The following is a 19,542-nucleotide window of genomic DNA, read 5'->3' as shown; positions in this document are numbered from 1 at the left end:
TGCGGGCTGCGGCGGCGAGGCTGAACTTCACTCACTCACATCGCACCTTCCCCACAATCTCAGACTTACATTCCATTCCCAACATGTTTGGCCCATGTCACCGTGCTGCTGCGTCTATACTAACTATAGGTCTGACTGAGAGGTCAGATCCGTTACATTGCGTTCTGATGACTTAGTTCAACTTCTCGCTTTCAGTTCACACATATATCATCCCATCTTTGCGCAGGCCCATCCTACCCTCTGCTGAGCTCGTCCAGCCACCCGCCATGCCAGTCAAAAGCCTTCAACACATGTGTCGAGACCACTTGATTCGGTGGAAGAGGGGTATTGAGGACATATGGATTGTGCCCTATGAAGTTGCACGTGAGGTCTTGCTTACGATCGAAAATCCAGATCAACTGGTACACCTATACCACCATACCACCAGCATGTACGCAAGTGCTAACACATTCATTCTTAGCGCCGAATAGAACTCAGTTCTCCGCAGATTATCGGCGAAGACGGCGAAATATGGTTGTCCTTCATCAAGCGCGACATCCCCGACTGGCACCTCAAACCCCACGAACCCAGTGACCCGAAGGACTGGTGGAAAGTCTACCGCAAACTGGCTGAGGAAGTCCGCCAGAGCGCCCTTGCGGCCGAAGCCATGCTCAAAGCCTCGCTAGCGGACATCAAGAATGAGAAAGAACAAAACACCGCGGTTATCGCATCGGGTCGGCATCGCCCGCTTCAAGGACCAAGTAGAAGAGCCAAGATTCATTACGACTACATTAGCGGTCGGACCGGAAGCAAAGGTGCACACAAGATGTCGTTGATGGAGAAGATCAGGAAGGAGGCCCGTGATGCAAAAGCCTCCAAGATGAACAGACCAATGCACGAGTTGCACAAGAAAGCAACGGCCGTGAAAGCAGCACCGCAGCAGTTTGTCGAGGACATGAAACGGAAGACGGCGAAGGTCATGTCTCCCCCTCTGCCACCGGCTGCAGTGCGAACGTCGAGGCCACCATTGCATGCTCCCAGACCGGCTGCATCTCCTGCTCATGAATCGTACGATCTCACGGCGGATCGGGAGGCGAGGCTGAGGGCGCTGAAGAATGGCACTGCTCGTCCTGCATCGGCGCCGGCAGCTGATAAGCAACCTAACAGTAGCCTGACCTTGGATTTCCTGGAGGATTCGGATGGGGAAGAGAAGGAAGTCGAACAACCGCGGAAGCATTTGGAAGTCAGCGACGAGCGACCGAGGTCTGCCAGTCCCTTGAGACTGCAGCAGCGACCTACCATGAAGAGGAAACAAGCTCCATCACTCTTCATGTCATCAGCGAAACGTGTCGCAAAGCCACGGAATATCTCCTAGTGTAGGTGGTATTTTTGTGGATGTGCATATCATGGATTGGAATCTCGCAAGGCGTTGGCATGGCTATTGGACTCATTGGGATATAGATTTAGCAAGGTGTTGGGCCGACTGTTGGAGTCATTGGAATGTAGATTTTGGACATATTTCTCTTTTGGGGCAATATCCCTATAAGATTGGGCATGGGCTTTGCGTGTCCTTGATCAGTGTCGATGCTTCCCAGATCTGATTCTAGACTGTCTTCCTTCTATGGATCATGCTTGCACGTCGAATCGTCTTCATTCATGTCTTCGTTTCAACGCCGGGAAAGTCAATATGTAAAGCTGCCGGCAAATCCATGAGCTTCGTCAATGGTCAGTGTTCTTCTGCACTCGGCTGTCCCTGCCTGCCTTTCATCTCGCGACTCTGACCAACGATCGTCATGGTTCTCTGCTCGGCGATTTCGGTTTCGGTCCCGTCTCCTCTTGAGGTTGAAGTCTTTGTCATCATTACCGTCCTCCTCTCAGTGCCAGGACCAAATGTAACGTGTTCCCTCCCTCGAGCCCGTAGTCTTCTGCGGTCTTTTCATCGGCCCTGTATTTGAATATCAAAGCCCTTTGTCAGCAATTGCCCACGTCGTCGTCGTCGTCGTTGTTGTTTTTCTTCTTCTTCTTTTTATGTCCCCATTCATTGGGTGTGTGACCGGAAGCCAGCCACGGACGTACATTTGTTTCCCACCATAGATCAGTCTCTGCTGCACGGGGGGGATGCCTTCTTTCTCCTCGACCCGTTCTTTGATTCGTGAGACCTGTTAAACAGTTGCGCGGGACTTGGTCAGTAACTATTTCCTGTTGTAATGCAAGAGCGATGTCGATGCCATGTGATACGAGGCGATATTGCGCGCGCGCGTGTGTGTGGGAGACTTTTCATAGTCTGTCATCGACACATATCGCAGGTAATCGAAGGATCGTTATGCATACCTTGTAGTCGGGCTCGATGTCGAGTTCGATCTCTTTCCCGGTGAGCGTGCGTACTCTGCCACACCGCGCTGGTTAGTCCGGGTCGCGGGAAATAAAGCCGTGAGAGGGGAACTTCTATGGGAAATGGAAATGGCACGGCGTACTTGATCAACATCTTGAAAGACGTGCGAATGAGCAGTGTTTTGGGTGCCGGTGCCGGTTATCAGGGAGAGGGGCTGTCTGTAGAGAGGTGTGATAGCTTGGTAGATGATGTGGGAGAGAAAGTTGTTGCCTGGAGGTCAAGCAGGTGAATGGGTAATAGCAAAGGAACTACTACGGTCCATAAGTGACGCAGTGAGAAGTGGCCGAAATCCAAGGCAATCCGAGCGCAGCCTGACGCTTTCAAGTCGCTTCAATCGCGGGGCAGACGCTGTACTTGGCACTCGGTCTCTCGGCCTCGCCTTATTCAGTTTAAGGGAGTTCAGCCTTGCAACGAGTCCAGCCTCAGACTGCTCGCTTGTGCTGTTCCAACTACCAGCTTAAGCTGCGCACTACGCTTGCTTGCTGAAGTGTTCCTCGTCTGTATTGCTTGTTGGGAGGGTGAAGTACAAAGTGTTGAAAAGTGATGCAATCCTCATAGAATTGAATAAATCCCACGGCCATTCGTCCTTGAATGGCAGTCGCTCGAACGCCTCATATTGCCATCATCGCCAACCGACAAAGCAGAAACGAAGTGGGTATGATAGTAGACTAGAAGACAACAGATGAAACCTTTGAAAACGCCTTTCCCGCCCATATATGTCTTCAGAGTTCGTAGGCTTGCGCCCTACCTTTTCCATCTTCTCCAACGCTGTTGCACAGTTGTCCCCAGTCAATGCAACCTTCGGCTGCAGGACGAAACAAACACCTCTTTCCGAGTCGCTCGCAGACATTCAAGCTCGTTCATGCACGAGCAGATGTCCAGTGGCGGTCTGTGGTTCCACTGTTGTATAAGAAATATCGGGAATCAAAACTAAAAGTCGACTTTTTCTGTCTCTTTCATACCTAAACATTATCGGTAAAATAGTGGTGTAGATATTCTGGTCCGGTATCACAAAAAGAAGCTTCAAAAGCCTCGCCATGGATCTCTCGAATCGGAACTGCCTCTTGTCGATGAACTTGCTGCTATCATTTCGCTGTGGAGCAGCGAATCTACCGGGCTGATGCTGTCACGACCTTGATCAAGACCCCAATAGCCCATGTCCTTTTTCTTCGGTGGTCCCCGTAGCAGACTGAAAGAGGGGCGGTTCGAGGAAGTCGATGTCTTGCCCTCGATGAATGCGTCCATTCGCATGGTGTTGGCCTGATTACCGTCCAAGAAAATTGCCGGGATTGGTGGCCGGCCGGATGCACTTGCCTCACTGCCTCTGCGACTGCTTACAATACTCTGCATGCCAAGACTGGGCGTATAAAGCCCCCGATCAGACGAGTATACTGCTGTAGAGCGAATACTTTGCGAGTATGTAGAACCCGGGCCCGGCAGACTAGGAGTGGCGTCTTTCGCAGAAAAGCTCCTGAACGAACTTGGTGGCGCTCGTGGTGCGGTGTTACTGCGTTTTCGCGAATGTCGCGGAATGATAGGTGGAAGCGCTGGATCCTGCGTTGGGTCGTAAAAGTCACGCGTTGGTGGTCGTGAATCCTGGACAGGTATGGAGCCATCAGTTGTGAAGGATCTTGGACCTGGACCAGCCCTCATGGGATTCTTTGCAATGCGAATCGAGTCGCGGATAGGTCGCCGGCGGAGAGATCCCGCAAGAGACGGCGTGGGTTGGTTCAACGTGTCATTTTCTGGAGGAGGCGGAGGTGGAGGGACTGCAGTCAAGTCATTGACGCTCAGTGGTGAATGCGACAAAAACGATAACGCTGTCAACCACACATAATGGCGCTCCTGAGAGGTCGCTGTAAACTTCAGAGCTCGTTGAGGCGTCAAAATGAGTATAGACCTGTTGAAATGTTGACCAGCGATTGCACCTTTGGGCATAGGGTTATCGTCCTTGACATCAAGAACTGACTTGATAGTCACTGGGGCAGGTTGGTTAGCATCATTTCGACCCGGATCGTAGATCAGACTCACGCTTTCGGCCACTCTTCCCCATCAAAGCTGTACCCGAAGTAGGTTGTTTGCTGCTCCACATGACGGCGCGCTCATAAGGAGCAAGCCATACCCATCTTTTGTGACGGACGCCATTGTTTGTAACACTCTGAGATATCTCTTCTACGCTCTTAGTGCTGTCCCAGTCGGCCTTGTCAGTGACTCCAAACGACTTTCGTCTCCTGACATATTTGTACATCCACTCGCCAACCATCGTCTGGGCGATGGAATCAACCACAGATGTCTGATGCATGGACACGGCGTCTGAATTGGTCTTCGTATGAGCACCTTGTCGACTAGGCCCAGTAGCAATAGAGGGACGTGGTGCGCTTGCCTCGCGCGGGTTGCTGTACGGTTCTGCTAGAAACGACGCCGGTTCTGTTGTCGGCATTTGGAAGCTAGGCATTTCCGGCACAATCGAAACCCGAGGATCAAGGGGAGGTGATCGACTGCGAGCTCGTCGTCCTTGAGAGTGAGGAGAGATGGCAGGCCCTGACCGTGCCTTTCTCAGCATTGGTCTGGGATATTTGTTCTTGGGCCGCTTGGTAGGTGAGGCGTTGCTGCTTCCAGGCGAGCTTCTGCCGCCTTCACTGATTGATTTACCAATCCTGGCAGAGCTGTACCTCAGAGGCACTGGGAAGGGAGCATTGCTCTCGACCGAAGCTGTAGTTGATTGCGAATGCGACGTACGATGAGCCGCGGTCCCACTCGAGATCAAAGCAGCTTTTCTCATGTTGTTTGATCTGACCGAGGCCACTCTCTTCAATTTCGAACCGATATTCTGTCTTTGAGAGCCTTTACGCGGGCTAGTTCGGCCTTTGGAGAGGATACTCCTCATTTCAGGAGGCAGGCCATCCTCAGAAAATCGGAGGTTTTCCAGTGCAGCTGCTTCACCCGCGCTAACCGCAACACTTTCGCCGATATCCTCCAATACAGGGTCCTGCGACACCATCTTGCCCGACTTAAGCACGAATTTCGCGGTAGGGCGGCTGAAAATGTCGTCCTCTGGGAAATTACCCTCGTCAAACAGATCATCTCGGTTTTCTGCATCGTCGTCAAATCCAGCAAAAAGGCTGCTGGATCTGATCGGTCGTGGCATGCCAGAAGCGAATTCTCTGGAGAGTGGCCCGCTGTCATTGATGGGAGGCGGAGGTGCCCTGGACGGTCCAGCCACTGTACCGCGCTTGGAAGTAAGCGTAGAGGGAATAGGAGTTACTCGGGGCCGGGGAACAGGTGGTGGCACCGTCATGGATGAGATTGGTGCTCTAAAATGGCTTGACAACGGAGCAGGTGGCATCTCGGAGGGTGGAACAATGGCTCGTTTATCGACGCGAATCTCTTCCGTCTGCATCGATGTTGACTGGGATCCGCCAAGAGACTGAGAGGTGACCTGGGTACCTGCGTTTCTGGTTCGGGGTGGTAACACAACATTAGTTTCAGGTGTGGCAGGTCTCGATCCAGGAGGAATGATTGCGATCAACGGGATCTTGAGATCGACAGTTTCTTCACTCTCAGTGTGCTTGTGACTGTTGATGACCAATGCAGGTATAGCAGATTCCGTCTGGGTGCCGATTGTAGCTGTTGGCACCCGCTCAAGAGCGCTCTCGGGTATTGTGGTTAAGGGGATGTCATGTTTCTTAGGAGTGAGTGGTGGGCTTGGAATGGCTTCCACGGTCTGACAAGCAGTAGAGACCATCACCGGTCGCTGTTTCTCCCACAAGATGTCCACGCTGTCGACAGGACTGACCAGGCTAGGAGAAACACCCATTTGCCTGACGGTTCCGACTTCGATCTCTGATGGTCGAACGGATTTCGACTGTCGATTGACAGACGTTGCCGGCCAGGGCGAAGGTGGTGGTGAAAACTGGATAGCAGTGTCGACATAGTTGACACTTGCTCGGCGGCGCACACCATCTATTGATGCGACACTCGACCGCTTTTGGTCGGGGCTCTCACTGCGCTCAATCTCTTCGAAGTCCAGAGGCATACCCAAGATCTTGCGAGCCTTGATGGAGAGACTTGAGGCCGGTCGAATCTGCTCTTCTGGAAGAGCGTCGGGAGAGATGCGGCCGTCCTCCTCGTTCTCCTCGTTCTCGGGAATGTTAGCCATATCTTCCTCCATCTCGTCAAAGGCAAGCTCATCCGCCAGATTCACTGTGACACCGTTGTGGAAGCTCAAGACGGAAACACGGCCCCCAAGTGTGTCGCTGTTGATCGACGTGGCGCTTTGCCTTCGTCCTCTTCGGGCGAGTATGGAACCTTTACTTGGGCTCTCCATGAAGCTGTTCCGACTCTGACATGCGCGCTCGGTCGGAGAAACAGGGGGTACATGATGGTGAGCATTGGCGACTTCGCTCAGTACGACCTTGAGACGGCCTTCAGCGATATGGACCTTGGTCTCGAGGCCACGTTTTTCAGCCAACCATGCTTCTTTATCTTTGTCCCATAGAGTCTGCGTCTTCTCTGCGGTTTCCTCTTGACTTTTTGCCTTCTTCTGACTTTGGTCGAGGCGCTTGCGCAGCTCTGAGACGTCATTCAAGGCATCATCTCGTTCCTTTGCCAGTTCATTTAGGGCCGAAAGTGTGCCTCCCTCGAGGAGTTGCATCTGCCTCTTTACCGATCTTGTGTCTTTGTTGGCTTGGTGTAAATTGTTGTTCAAGATTTCATTTTGAGATTGCGCATTGTGGAGGCTGATCTCCAGCTTTTCAATGTCATCAGCTCGACTTTCCAGGTCTCTCCGTAACGACAGAATCTCTGATACCAATGAGGCGTGGAGTGTGGGAGTGAATCTTCGAGGGTCGAGGGGAGAAATGTGTTCGTCGAGGGCAGGATTGATGGAATCATTACTTCGTCTCTTGCTGGCTCGCTCATCGGGCATTGGCGGCGGTGTTGATGAAGGTGACATGTCGTCGTAACGCCGTGATCGAGTCGACTGAGAACTCGACGGTGTGCGGTATGGAGTATCCGTTGGCGAAGGTAGTGAGTAACTGAATTCTGGCTCCATGCTTCTGGAAATGCCACAAGAGGCTCGCGTCAATTGGCAGCCGCCCTGAGCATGCTCAATTGCAATGAGTCCTTGACTTTGGAGAGGCAGACCCGGTAGGTGAATGCCGGACTGCGTCTGTGCTAGGAGGAGTCCAAATACATGCTGTCCAGCAAGGCCTAGTGTAGATGCAACTTCAGGCCAAATTGTACCCTAGAGTGTCGGCGGCTTCTTGTGTGAACGTCGTCGAGCTGGTGATCCAATTGCACGTTGGTGTTGCAGATTCCAGATTGCGAGACATGAGACAGGAGCATACCATCTAGGTTCACGTCGTGCGTAGTCGCGTCAAGCGGGCGTCAATGAGGAGGATGACCAGATAGACAGGAGAAGCTTGTAGAATTTTAGTCCTTTGGCCCAAGTCTAGTCTCTGGATCTACATATCAAGATAGCAGTCGGAACATCGAGGGACAAAGAACCGCGCAAGTCAGCCCTCCGATTGAAGGATGTTCGTGTGCGACTACCTAAGGTAGGCCTGGTGCTCACCTTCTCTTTCAAAGTGGTCTGTCTGCGGCGCGTCTGAGGCGGGCCTTTGGGGCTGATCGAGCATTGAAGGGCAGCAAATTGATTGGGTGTTAGTGGAAAAATCATGATTGTTCAGGGGCAGCGGTGGAAGGGAACCGAGCATGCATCGACCAGGGATGTGTGAAAAGTGGAGAGGATGGAAGAGAGAGAGAGCGAAACAGTTCAACGACTGGCGTGAATTAAACGACCAGGGTAAGGGAAGCGAAGGGCGGCGCCGACCAAGTGCATCCCAGAGACCCGGGATCCTTGCCAGGGTCGGCGTCGTGGCGTTCGAGATTTGAACGTACGGTACGGAGTACGGAGACGGATATTCCGCAACATACCTCCAGGCTTCTGCTCGTGAGCCTGTGGCCAAGGTCGACCAGGATTGAAAAGCTTGCTGAACTTCGCGCTGCACTTCTCTCGGCAGCTCGATGTCCAAGGGCATTCCAGACAGAACACTCAGACGGAGTCTTGAACACCAGTGACTGAAGGCAAATGTTTGGGGGACCTTCTTAGCGGCCAATGTTAGCTTCGGGCCGCAACCACTCGGGACAGATGCCTAAGCCATAGTCCAAGCCTCATGCCCCGCCATCAGGCACAAGCATGTTTCAGGATCCCCATCTTCGGAGCATTTCTTTGGCCTAGTGAGTCTAAACTTTGCTCTTCTAGGCATTGGCGGGGTTGATCAAAGGTCGCCCTCAAGTCAAATTTCCAAGCTCTTTTCGACTTCTTTCGTGCCGCAGGCCGTGAAAGCAAAGATTGACGAAGCAGGGCTCCGTATGGTTCAACATGTCCGGGTCCTCGCGATATAGAGAAGGAGACAGCCGGCCAAGATGGCAGGAAGGCATGCGGTCGAAGTGGTTACCCTTGGCCGTCGTTGGATGTGACAATTTCAATCCTTGCTGCCGACCTGCATCTTTCCTCTTGTGTGTATCGGCATGAAGCATGAACTGTTCCCACTCTCAACCAACAATCCCTGTAGCCTCACTCTTGGGCCTGTCGTGCCCTGTGCACCACCCGTTTCCTTCACTCTCGCTTGCAAAGCAGTGTCACGAACTCCGCAAATTCCAATCATCGATCCAGTTGGGACCACGCCTGAGCAAATGAATTTGGTGAAATGTTCATACATTTTGACCTGTATATCCTGCATTTTCGCCAAAAGGAGACCACGGTTGTCTTGTGTTTCCATTTCCATTACCGGGACATATTGGTCGTTGAATATCAGTGATCTGCCCGCGTACAGTATAGAACGCACGCCGCATAGCCTCTGTCCTTGTCATTATTCTGTCAATTATGTCAGGCAAGTGCAAGACCCTCGTACGCAATTTCTGCTGCTGTTAGTCTCGTCTCATCACAGTGTGCATCCCGTCGATTCGCACAGTTGCAGACATCATCACCCTTCATCTGCACGTGTGACCTTGTCCATCACATACATCATTGTGAACCGTGGACGAACAATTTCGGGGCTTGCCCTTGCCTGTCATTCTCGTGGCTTGTTGGCGTACTACTACGGTATGTAGCATGGTCGGTTCGCTTCACTTGCGAGAGCTTGATGCCCCTCCAATCTTTCGCCTCGTTCTGCCTTTTCGTTTCATCTCCCTTTTGTTCAAAGCTTCAGATAATAATGTGTCAGTCCTTTACTATGTAGAAATGCCACCTGTGATCTGCTGGGGGTACTGACCCATTCACCCCATTCTATCAAACTCCGCAAACACTCGGACAGACTTCCCACATTGGAGGGCTACTAGTGTCAGTCATAGCCTATCGCGGACTACGCCCACAAGTTGTCAAGGTTCAACGTTCTGGTCCCTGGATGTCGATCAAACTGGAGATACCCATCCGTGCCATCCTAGCATGGCCATTTGCCTGGACTGTCGACGTTCACGTTATTATTGACAGCTGAATGGAACTTGACAGCTGCGGCCGGGTTCAGGCACTGGCCGGGCGCACCAGGCCCGGGAAGGGCATCCACTGCTGATTGCTCTTGCCTCGGCACCTGCTCCGTGCTTGCTCTTCTCCGATTCTCGCGCTGGCTCCAACTCTCCATCTGCGATTCCGTCATCGGTTGTACGAGTCATCAGCATGATGTTTGAGTGAACCACCGGCGCAATGCCGCATCAACAACAGCCTCTTCCGTCTGCTGCAGCAATTCAACTTCTCAATTCCCGGTGCAGTTGATTCTGTCCATTAGCGGCCTTCGCCATGTCCACGTCTCAGCCACCCAAGGCTCTCCTGACCGACGTCTTCGGTACCGTCGTCGACTGGCGCAGCACAGTAGAGAAGCATCTCACTCTTTCTGCCTCGGAAGCCCTCAATTCTTCCACCAACTCAATCCCTAGCGCCGTCCGAACTACTGCTGCAGACATTTCCTGGCCGACAATAGCCCAACTTTGGCGGAATTCATACTACGAATTCACTCGCAGCTACGATCCTTCTGCGAAGGACAAGAGTAACTTCAAGACGGTAGACCAACACCACGTCGAGGCTTTACACAAAATACTCGTAGATCACAAGCTTGATGGGCTCTGGACGGACGAAGAAATTCAAAAGATAAGTATGATATGGCACTTTCTAGACCCATGGCCCGACTCGTCCGAGGGTCTGGGCATCTTGAACCAGAAATTTCAGACTGCGACGCTCAGCAATGGCAACACAACTTTACTATCGGATCTGGCGAAGCACGGTCCTTTGCCATACACTCACATCATCTCTGCTGAGGATTTTGGTGCTTACAAGCCACATCCCAGTGTCTATCTTGGGGCAGCCAAAAAGTTGGGTCTTGAACCTGGTGAATGTGCTCTTGTGGCTGCTCACCTTGGGGATCTGAAGGCAGCACGAGGCTGCGGGTATCAGACCATATATATAGAGAGATCAAAAGAGGAGGCATGGCCGTCGAAAGACATTGCCAAAGCCAAGAAGGAAGGGTGGATTGACATGTGGATTGGCCTTGATGAAGGCGCAGGAGGATTCCTTGAAGTCGCAGAGAGATTTGGATTGCAATGATAACGACTACGGCGACGGCTATTTCGCCAACATGGACATCGCCTCCAACGGGCTCTAGAAGCCCGTCGATATATTACTCTTATGACCAGCGTTACTGTTGCTCACCGGGTGTGTATCTCCTAGGACGTCAAAGTATCCTTGGAAGCATGTACTTCTTAGAAGGGGGATTTTGTAGATGTCATCAACATCTAAGATAATGAACTGATGCTCTAAATGCCATACCCATGAATTACGGTAGATTGAGCCTGATCTCAATGTCATTAAATATCATGAATTAGACTGTCTCATATTGGGCTTTTCTCAGATCCGAACGTCCCATACTTTTCGCGAGCATTCTGGTGTCAATCTTCACGTCTTTCCGGTTCAACTTTCCTGCACCTGTCACGACTACAAGGCCAGATGCATACTCGGAGCACCCAACTTCTTCTCCGCCTTCTTTGCAGCCTTGTACCATTTGGCATTCTCCTCATTATACGTGGTGCGGCGCTTGATCATCCTACGTGGATGGAACTCGCCATTTTCGTCGAACCCAGTCTCGTTGTTATTGTTGTCGTCGTCACCTGCCTTCGAGGCCGACGGCGACCCAACCGTGGTGGTCGTCATCGGGCTTCCGACCCCGTCAGTTGGCGAATCGACATCCGCGCCGAACATAGCTCCCATGCCACGCCCGTTGCCCTCCGCCGAGAACGGGTTATTGCTCGTCGGGCTAGCACCAACACCATTGTTATCAATCTTGAGCCCATTGAGCTTCTTCGACGCGCCATTGATAATTTCTCGCTCCTCCTCGTCAGTGAGGGGCTCGATATCCGGCACAGGTCCACGCGGGATGATCACGGGCCATCCCAGATCGCTGCCACCGTGCGTTTGGCGGCCCTTAGCCCGCAAGTAGCCGTATTTATAAGCCTCAAAGAAGGTTGTCTTTTTGAAAACGCCGCCGTTCGTGCGGTCGGACTCGTCCCAGTACAGATTGCGCAACCACTTTGATAGGCCGGGGTAGTCGTGGCGGATCATCTTGAGGTTGCAATTGAATATGTTATAGTACGCGACGTCGAAGCGGGCAAGGGTTGTGTAAAGCCTAATGTCGGCCTCGGTGATGTGCTCGCCAAACAAGTAGGGCTGATGTGTGGAGTCTGCGAGATGAGCTTCGAGCCTGTCAAGGGATTTGAACAGCGGGTACACATTTGCGTCGTAGGCCTCCTGCGTCATGGCAAATCCACACTTGTACACGCCGTTATTGACAGTGTTGTAGACCCATTCGTTCATTTCGTCAATTTGTTTGCGCAGATGCTGAGGGTAGAAGCCGCCGCCGGGCTTGTTGGCCTCGCGCAGGTCGGGCTCAAGGAACTCGTCAAAGCTGTCATACAGCATGCGAATGATCTCGCTGGACTCATTGTTTACGATGGTGTGCGTCTTCTTGTCCCATAGCACAGGGACTGTGTAGCGGTCTTCGTAATGTGGATCGGCTTTGAGGTATAGTTGTTTCAGGCAGGTAAAGCCGTAGAGAGGGTCGACAGCGTCGGAGCCGTTGCGGCCGGTGAACAGCCAGCCGTTCTCGGTCAGGTCGAAGTCCGTAACGATCAGTTGGACGATGGGCTCGAGGGATTTGAGGCCGCGGACAAGGATGGTTCGATGGGCCTAGGTAGGTGTCAACTTGGGACTGCGGCCACGGAGGAGAGTACACGTACCCAGGGACATCCGTAATTTACGTAAACTGCGTACCTATCTTTCTCGGGAGGATATTTGGCACCTGGCTCTGTGGAGATGAAGTCGCGGAAGCTGCTCTCTTTTCGACGGAAGTGACCGTCAGTGTCTGCGTGAGCATGCGTTGGGCGCTGTGGTCCGGTTAGCTGCAGCGTGAAAGCTGATAAATCGATGTCTCACTGAATCTCCCATGGTAAGGCCTGGGAGGTTTCGAGTTTTCCTAGCTTGTAAGTTCAATTGAAGGCTAGAAGGAGTAGAAAATGTGGAAGCTCGAAGGTCTGATTGACAGTCAAGCCGCTGAATCGAGGTGGCAGCTCGACTAGGTTACGCAGCACAGTCAATTATACGCAGCGCGGAACGACACGTAGTGGCACAGATTACCGACATAGCATGAGAAAGACGAAAAGAAAGCGAGGTGGTTTTGAAACTCAACTGTGACTCTGGTTGCGCAGGTCGTCTTGTCGATAGTGCATTCAGCCGTGTCTCAGCTGCAAATACGGTGCTTACTCGATCTTGTCAGGCCTCAATTCCGCCCCGCAGAGATCATAGCCACAGTCCAGCTTCGTTGCACGTGAATGACTGGCAGCCCGAGTTTCGGAGTCCGTGTTCGTCTCGATCTGGATTCTGAGCCATTCGTATAGCTTCAGAAGAAAGCTTGGATCCGAGGCGCTTTGGGGGCGGCGCATGATGGTGCATCTTTGGTTCGGTAACACATTTTGCGAGGTCTTGAGCGGCCCCCATAGGGACCGGCTCCCTAAAATCGACGTCATCGAGTTCAGCTTGGCAAATATCACCCAGAATTGAGAAATCGAGGTTGAATTTTCCTTGGCCTTTTCAGATTGTCTGTGGAACAAGGTGGACAACGAATGTGCTTAGGTATTCTTGCGGAGATCAACGTCACCAGCGCGCCTTCGCACGTCTGGCAATCGTGTGTAGCGTGTCCGAGACCGAGTACATTGCTGATCGACCGGCAGTCGAGATGTCATAAGTCGGTGGAAATGCTCCTTTGTACAGACGAAGAACCATTTCTGTACGCAAGACATATCACTTAGGCCTCGTCATTACCCCATGAGCCTGCCAACCCCGTGGCCAAGATCTTTAGGCGAAAGAAAGGCCGCTTCATCAGGGCGAAGCTGAGGTCGATACCGCATCGATGAAGCGGTGTCCATAACGACGCCTTAAGACATCGTCTGGCGAACTCGAACGCAATGTTACAGCTGCATCTAGTCGCTTCTCAGGCAATATATCCCGCCGGCATGCACATCGCAGGGAAGAAGACTTTGTGCCATCATGCTTGATAAAGAGGCCTCTGGCACTCTGCAGATTTATCAATAACGGCCCAGGTGCGACTCGCTTAAGACTATCGCTACCGAGCTTGCAGAAACAGGAATCATCGGACTTCCAGAGACAGTTCTTAGCAAACTGACTCATGCATGTTCACATTCACCTATCGTACTAAGCTTCGAGATCGGTAACGATGCCCCATACGGAATACTCGGTGCAACATTCCCCAGTGGAAGAATGCAAGCCTTTGACCTACCGTGCTTACCCCAACCGGACTTGTTCTTCCGCTCCGGATTTTTGGTGCTCCTTCTGGTGACTGACACTGGAGGAGATTCAGTGGCCACGTGCTGAGCCAAGATCGTGACGGGAGTCTGCCCAGATAAGGTACTTGGCTGACAGATGGCTTGTCGCTTCCACCTTCGTTTCAACAAATGCTACGAGGATTTTGGAATCGATTGCCGACCACTATAACCAACTGCAGCGTTAACGAGGAACAAGCCGCTCAACTCCCAAGAGGGATTCGTCGGAAACGTTCTCCTGGGAATGACGATCTGGATCCGGCTGCTTATGGGGAACTCGAGACCCTGCATGAGGAGTCGTTCACTTCGTGAAAATGGGGCCTGGCAGATGTGCAACTTTTGTATCCGGAAGGTCGGTGTATTTATGTTGGCCAGTGCTTTCATCTTACCTGAAATGGTGAATGCTCTAGCTTTCTTTGGTTGGCTGAGGGGAGAGAATCGTTGAAACATATGTTGCGGTTCACTGCAGGGTACCTAGCTCATCCGTGCTCTTCCACAAGCACCGTATGTCGGGACGTTGGGATGCCTAATCTGCCTTTGGCCAAGAAGGGACTGTTGTGATCGGTTATCCAGTCGTAGCTCTTGGTCGTATGTGCCGCCCGACACATGAGTCCCAAAGTGTGACGACAACTGACCCTCCCCACGCTCATATCACTCCGTATCACATCTAAAGCAAAGGGGTGATAACAGTGTTGCATGTTTGCGCCCCCTGTTTGGATTTGTCAAACGATATCGGCGCCGTTATCGACGAGGACATTGATAGATAGTCTATCTTATCCGATAAGGCGCATATCGCGACATCGTCCCTCCGGCGAAGGAGATTTGCGCCCCGTCGGATTGACACAGACATCGGAGCCTTGCGACAATTCTCATCGGTTCTCCTTTTCGCTTGGGACTCGGATCCAATCCTGCGTCGCGGATTCGAAGAGTGTAAGCGTTAACTCGCGCCGAGAACCGGATAGCATCCTCTTACACGTATGACCCATAGATCTTCTGGGTCACTGTTCTCCTCGATCTAACAGATTTTGGTCCTGTTCCTTTCTGATCGTCAGAATCATGTGGCGCCGTGCTCCTGCAGAGGACCTCCAATGTCGGCTAACAAGGCTGTGGGGTTTGCTGCACATTGCTTCGGCTGCTGTCAGATTGGTCGACCCCACCATCAATTGAGCCTGTCGAAAGACGAATGCGCATTACTTATGAAGAAGGACGAACAAAGGCATGATCTGCGATGGAGATACTCTGACTGTGTTGACATTTATTACCTTGTAGCCTGCTAGGTTGTGGGAATAATTGCAACGTTCGACAGGGTATATAAGGAAAAGGTTCCAAACCCAGGCGACTCCATAACTCCAGCTCGCTTGAGCTTAGGGAGCCTTTTGAGCCGCCTTCTAGTTAAGGTAGTTAGTCTTGGACAAGCTTGGGTTCGCCGGGACGGTCCCTGTAGATGGGGGCGGTCAAGACTCAAGTACGTAGTACACAGTACAAGTATGCGTAGCGGGGTGAACAGAGTTGGAGCGCAACAAGAGCTTTCCAGAGCCATGCTAGCCCTAAGATAACTTATGATTTTAGCCTAGCACGGGCACTCACGGGTAGCTTTCCGCCCGTAGCTCGCGCGGTCTGGTAGGAAGCAGCTAGGTGGAGAGAGTTAATAATGCTGAATAACTCGAACTTGGAGAAGACCTCGAGCACAATTGGAAAATGTATGGAAGCATATGCCACCGACCGGATAAATGACTTCCGCCAACGCTGGTCATCATCGTCGCCCTCTTCAGGGAGTTTTGTCATGGCTTTGGATGCCTGGGTACCTTAGGTATCACTCATACAAGAACGGAAGGTGCTGCCGTTCCTCCCACGCCTCTCGCAACAGAGTTTTGTTCGAGTCGGCAGAAACAGCAGCAGCGAGAGTGACTAAAGAACAGACGAAGTTGCATTAACCAGTCGCAGCAAAGTAGGTACCTGGGTACATGCGCAAAGGGTAGAATTGGTCACGCAGGGTGGGCTGTTCAATGCCTGGTGCAGCCATGGCTAATGGACGTACCTACCCTGCCCCTGTTCAGTCACTACTGCACTACGCTTTCCCCGTACTAGTGAACGGCCCAAGGTGCTTGCTGCAGGCGTTGATGCAGATACTCTCCGTAGTAGAGACGCTCACCTTCGAGACGGCATCCATCCCATACCGAATAGTCGCCTGAAAATTTCACAGCTTTCTCTCGTGTCCTCGCTTTTGAACTTCAGCACGTTTCGTTCAGCAGCATTTCCTGGACCAAAGCATCCTCATCCAATACTTACCTACTACTAGTAGAGGACACGCATAATCGTCTACATCTTCCCAGCGCATCTACATCATTGCAAGGTACCATATCGAGTGCCTCTTTGTCGCCCCACAAAAGTCTCTCGACCTTGCATTGCCTCTCAAAATATTTCCCTTGTGTCGACGATCATCGATCACCAAAACATTCTGTTGCACGCCAATTCTCGTCCTTGCTACCCTGCCCTTCTTAAGCGGTTGAAGAACAGAACGTCCCTATTCTTTCCTAGTCCTGTTGGAATCGACCCCAATCGGTTCCGCGCGGCAGGCAGATCATAATCTTCCCACCAGCCCGGGCATTTCCACACAAAAAGCCTCCCTCTGCGTCTGGATTTTCGTTGATCGACTTCGCTGTTGCAAATCACCGGCCGAAACTCCTTTAGCCCTGATTGACCACTTGGAGTGCCCACGAGTGCCTTTCATTCTAGCCCTCATACCCCGGTGGACACACGGCATTCTCCAAAAAGCTTCCCTGTCGATCGCTTCCCGCAGCACGAATCCTTCCAATTCGCCGCATTTGACAACGAAGGAACACAGCCGACGTCCGGTTACTGATTCTGCGCCATATCTTTTTAGACAGTGTGAACAAAAAAGGATTTGGGGAAAGAGAAAGTCACGAACTCGCCAATAACATTCCTCTCGCCGAAGCAACGTAAAAGATCCAAAGTTTGGTCCGCTACTACCTAGAACCTGCGTTCCTTGAAGGTCTAGGCCTGGAGCACCCACTATTTCGCCGACAGAGTACACTCCATCGCCCATCGCAGCTGCGCCTACCCGCCAGGTTGAATGCACTCAGAACCCCTTGCATGTTGAGATAAAACCTTTGTGAGACGTCCACCGGTACACAAAGTTTCAACTTCTGACACGCGACGTCAACATCGAGGACCGGCACGAATCATGGCGGGGAAAATGACCTTGTATAAATTGGTGGTGCTGGGAGATGGCGGTGTAGGGAAGACGGCTCTTACGATCCAGGTCTGTTCTGCCTGCAACCCTCGCATGGCATGACTTTCTGGCTAACTCTGCACAGTTATGTCTCAATCATTTCGTCGAGACCTACGACCCTACCATCGAAGACTCGTATCGGAAGCAGGTCGTGATAGATCAGCAGGCGTGTATGCTTGAAGTTCTGGACACCGCCGGCCAGGAAGAGTATACCGCTCTTCGTGACCAATGGATTCGGGACGGTGAAGGCTTCATTCTGGTTTACAGCATCACGTCAAGAAATTCATTCAACAGGATCCAAAAATTTCATTCACAGGTACAACGGGTCAAAGAGTCGGGCCATCCGAATTCGCCTACCGGAGCAAGTTACCTGCCCACTCAAATGAATGGAACTCCTACCTACACCGGCCCTGTTCCGATCATGTTGGTTGGCAATAAGAGTGATAAGCACCACGAACGGGAGGTGTCATCTCAGGAAGGCCAGGCTCTTGCGAAGGAACTGGGTTGCGAATTTGTAGAGGCATCTGCAAAAAATTGTATCAATGTTGAAAGGGCATTTTACGATGTTGTACGACAATTAAGACGACAACGACAATCACCTACGAAGCAAGTTGACCGCAAAGGCACAAACTACGGACCTACTCCTGCCCTGCGGAACAACTTCGACGCCGATCATCCACGAATCTATCGCGAGCATGGCCGGAAACGAGGCACTAAATGTGTGATATTATGATTACGACATTTCCAGCTCGATTTGACGAGATACTGGTTTCACGACGACTTACGACGAGTTGATGTTTAGCGCCAGCGACATTTTTGCATTTTTTTGACTGGATGCCTGCCTTGCACGCCTGCTCTTGTTGAGATTTGCAGGCTTCTGCCTGAACTCAACATGTCCGCATCGTGATTCGATCGACAGCGTCCTTGAAGACCTGCGAGCGAGCCTCATCCGACATGCACCAAGAAAGATCCAGCATGTTGCAGAGCCGCGCCATTTTGTCTGAACAAAATGCTTCAGACGAAGCCCGCATTATATTGCTCCTCTTTACTCAACATTTCTTTCAGCAGTTGCCACGTCGTGTACGTCGCATGTGAATACCTGAGCCCTTCTATGGCCAATGGCCCAACAAAGTACAGTGTACCCTCGACCGTGTCTGCATATGCAGCACCGAGCTTGCTTTAACAAACAATACCAGAATCGCACGGACAAGAATCTTCGGTCTTCGCCTCGGCAGTAGTCGGATCTACCTTCAGGGTGGGAAATTGAGCAGGCGAGCTTGGTCTGATGGAAAAGGTCGATTCACAGCATGCTCTACATTTCAGCCCTTTAGGCGGAATGTGCGAGTTGCGGGTTGCCGCTTGCGGGTTCTCTGCGTGGCTAGCAGCGCCAAGTCGTCTACATACTAGGCACAACGAAGTTCAGCGGAACACTGGTGGTTTTTGGAGCCAGAGCCTTATGATGCTCAGACTTTATGTTATATATTTGGGGGGTAGTTTGCGAGGAACCCTCCGGCCTCGTCCATGCACAAAGGAGGATAGATGGTCCAACCGCAGGAAAGGGAAGGGCAAAAGTGTTCGATCCTCGATGCGACTGCAAGAGAACGCCGGTCTAAAAGAATTCAATCCATGGTGAGTCCACAAAATCATGAATCCAACGCTCGCCGGCCGCTCACATGGGCCATTATTATTAAAGTATCTTGTCGCTCCGCTCGAACTTTACCTAGGGGCTAACGTACTTGTGTAGTTACCCTACAATAATAAGCCTTCAAACCGTCTCGTCTCCATAGCATAGTCCCTGCCATTCACACAGTGCTACGCAGCTGGCTTCACTTTTGTGGCGGCTAGTCTCCCGACGAATATTGTAAGCTGCGTTGCCTCGCACGGTAGCTGCATATCAAATGTTTAGTAGGTGCCCGTTGAGATGTGATTGGATTAATACAACGGAGTCATCAACGCTGGTCGATGCATGTGCCAGTGCGCCATACACGGTACATTTCATGTGGTCTGAGCTTGAAGCTGCTGGCCTGAGAAAGCA

The 19,542-nt window shown here is 51.8% G+C and overlaps 6 protein-coding genes across 7 annotated transcripts; 3 read left to right on the top strand and 3 right to left on the bottom strand.

The window, feature by feature from the left end:
• The first annotated feature begins 85 nt into the window (after positions 1 to 85).
• Positions 86 to 1,553, top strand: PV05_09776 (uncharacterized protein). The gene is made up of 2 exons (XM_013456147.1): positions 86 to 401; positions 461 to 1,553. The coding sequence occupies exons 1-2, from the start codon at positions 267 to 269 to the stop codon at positions 1,352 to 1,354; spliced, it is 1,029 nt and encodes a 342-aa protein (XP_013311601.1). The 5' UTR covers positions 86 to 266; the 3' UTR covers positions 1,355 to 1,553.
• On the bottom strand, positions 1,481 to 2,654 carry PV05_09775 (ubiquitin-like protein 1). The gene is made up of 4 exons (XM_013456146.1): positions 2,454 to 2,654; positions 2,311 to 2,365; positions 2,056 to 2,138; positions 1,481 to 1,924 (listed from the first exon to the last, which is right to left on the bottom strand). The coding sequence occupies exons 1-4, from the start codon at positions 2,462 to 2,464 to the stop codon at positions 1,840 to 1,842; spliced, it is 234 nt and encodes a 77-aa protein (XP_013311600.1). The 5' UTR covers positions 2,465 to 2,654; the 3' UTR covers positions 1,481 to 1,839.
• A 257-nt stretch (positions 2,655 to 2,911) lies between these two features.
• PV05_09774 (uncharacterized protein) lies at positions 2,912 to 7,876 on the bottom strand. Its single transcript, XM_013456145.1, has 2 exons — positions 4,403 to 7,876; positions 2,912 to 4,350 (listed from the first exon to the last, which is right to left on the bottom strand). Exons 1-2 carry the CDS (start codon positions 7,422 to 7,424, stop codon positions 3,395 to 3,397), a joined length of 3,978 nt encoding a protein of 1,325 aa, XP_013311599.1. The 5' UTR covers positions 7,425 to 7,876; the 3' UTR covers positions 2,912 to 3,394.
• Positions 7,877 to 10,002: 2,126 nt separating this feature from the next.
• Positions 10,003 to 11,189, top strand: PV05_09773 (haloacid dehalogenase, type II). The gene has a single exon (XM_013456144.1). It carries the CDS (start codon positions 10,170 to 10,172, stop codon positions 10,968 to 10,970), a length of 801 nt encoding a protein of 266 aa, XP_013311598.1. The 5' UTR covers positions 10,003 to 10,169; the 3' UTR covers positions 10,971 to 11,189.
• Positions 11,186 to 13,153, bottom strand: PV05_09772 (uncharacterized protein). The gene is made up of 3 exons (XM_013456143.1): positions 12,852 to 13,153; positions 12,656 to 12,802; positions 11,186 to 12,605 (listed from the first exon to the last, which is right to left on the bottom strand). Exons 1-3 carry the CDS (start codon positions 12,861 to 12,863, stop codon positions 11,358 to 11,360), a joined length of 1,407 nt encoding a protein of 468 aa, XP_013311597.1. The 5' UTR covers positions 12,864 to 13,153; the 3' UTR covers positions 11,186 to 11,357.
• A 3,436-nt stretch (positions 13,154 to 16,589) lies between these two features.
• Positions 16,590 to 19,141, top strand: PV05_09771. Of its 2 annotated transcripts, XM_013456141.1 has the most exons (3): positions 16,590 to 17,537; positions 17,593 to 18,638; positions 18,704 to 19,141. In XM_013456141.1, the coding sequence occupies exons 1-2, from the start codon at positions 17,460 to 17,462 to the stop codon at positions 18,238 to 18,240; spliced, it is 726 nt and encodes a 241-aa protein (XP_013311595.1). In that variant the 5' UTR covers positions 16,590 to 17,459; the 3' UTR covers positions 18,241 to 18,638; positions 18,704 to 19,141. The 2 variants fall into 2 exon arrangements, with proteins under 2 accessions (XP_013311595.1, XP_013311596.1); XM_013456142.1 differs by having other exon boundaries at positions 17,593 to 19,141.
• The last annotated feature ends 401 nt before the right edge of the window (positions 19,142 to 19,542 follow it).

The sequence above is a fragment of the Exophiala xenobiotica genome (assembly GCF_000835505.1).
Source record: "Exophiala xenobiotica strain CBS 118157 unplaced genomic scaffold supercont1.6, whole genome shotgun sequence".
NCBI classification, from domain to species: domain Eukaryota; kingdom Fungi; phylum Ascomycota; class Eurotiomycetes; order Chaetothyriales; family Herpotrichiellaceae; genus Exophiala; species Exophiala xenobiotica.
The sequence above is the reverse complement of the archived record's forward strand: the minus strand, read 5'-3'. Positions and strand labels throughout refer to the sequence as shown.

What these genes read in the sequence shown, in the direction of transcription:
- PV05_09773 (XM_013456144.1), top strand. Translation starts at nt 10,170, where the DNA reads ATGTCCACGTCTCAGCCACCCAAGGCTCTCCTGACCGACGTCTTCGGT.
- PV05_09776 (XM_013456147.1), top strand. Translation starts at nt 267, where the DNA reads ATGCCAGTCAAAAGCCTTCAACACATGTGTCGAGACCACTTGATTCGG. An exon ending in TCGAAAATCCAGATCAACTG is followed by an intron (nt 402 to 460) that starts GTACACCTATAC and finishes ATTCATTCTTAG; the next exon opens with CGCCGAATAGAACTCAGTTC.
- PV05_09775 (XM_013456146.1), bottom strand. An exon ending in ACATCGAGCCCGACTACAAG is followed by an intron (nt 2,139 to 2,310) that starts GTATGCATAACG and finishes ACTGTTTAACAG; the next exon opens with GTCTCACGAATCAAAGAACG. An exon ending in ATCTATGGTGGGAAACAAAT is followed by an intron (nt 1,925 to 2,055) that starts GTACGTCCGTGG and finishes ATTCAAATACAG; the next exon opens with GGCCGATGAAAAGACCGCAG.
- PV05_09771 (XM_013456141.1), top strand. Translation starts at nt 17,460, where the DNA reads ATGGCGGGGAAAATGACCTTGTATAAATTGGTGGTGCTGGGAGATGGC. An exon ending in AGACGGCTCTTACGATCCAG is followed by an intron (nt 17,538 to 17,592) that starts GTCTGTTCTGCC and finishes AACTCTGCACAG; the next exon opens with TTATGTCTCAATCATTTCGT.
- PV05_09772 (XM_013456143.1), bottom strand. An exon ending in TAAATTACGGATGTCCCTGG is followed by an intron (nt 12,606 to 12,655) that starts GTACGTGTACTC and finishes ACACCTACCTAG; the next exon opens with GCCCATCGAACCATCCTTGT.
- PV05_09774 (XM_013456145.1), bottom strand. Translation starts at nt 7,424, where the DNA reads ATGGAGCCAGAATTCAGTTACTCACTACCTTCGCCAACGGATACTCCA. An exon ending in GGGGAAGAGTGGCCGAAAGC is followed by an intron (nt 4,351 to 4,402) that starts GTGAGTCTGATC and finishes AACCTGCCCCAG; the next exon opens with TGACTATCAAGTCAGTTCTT.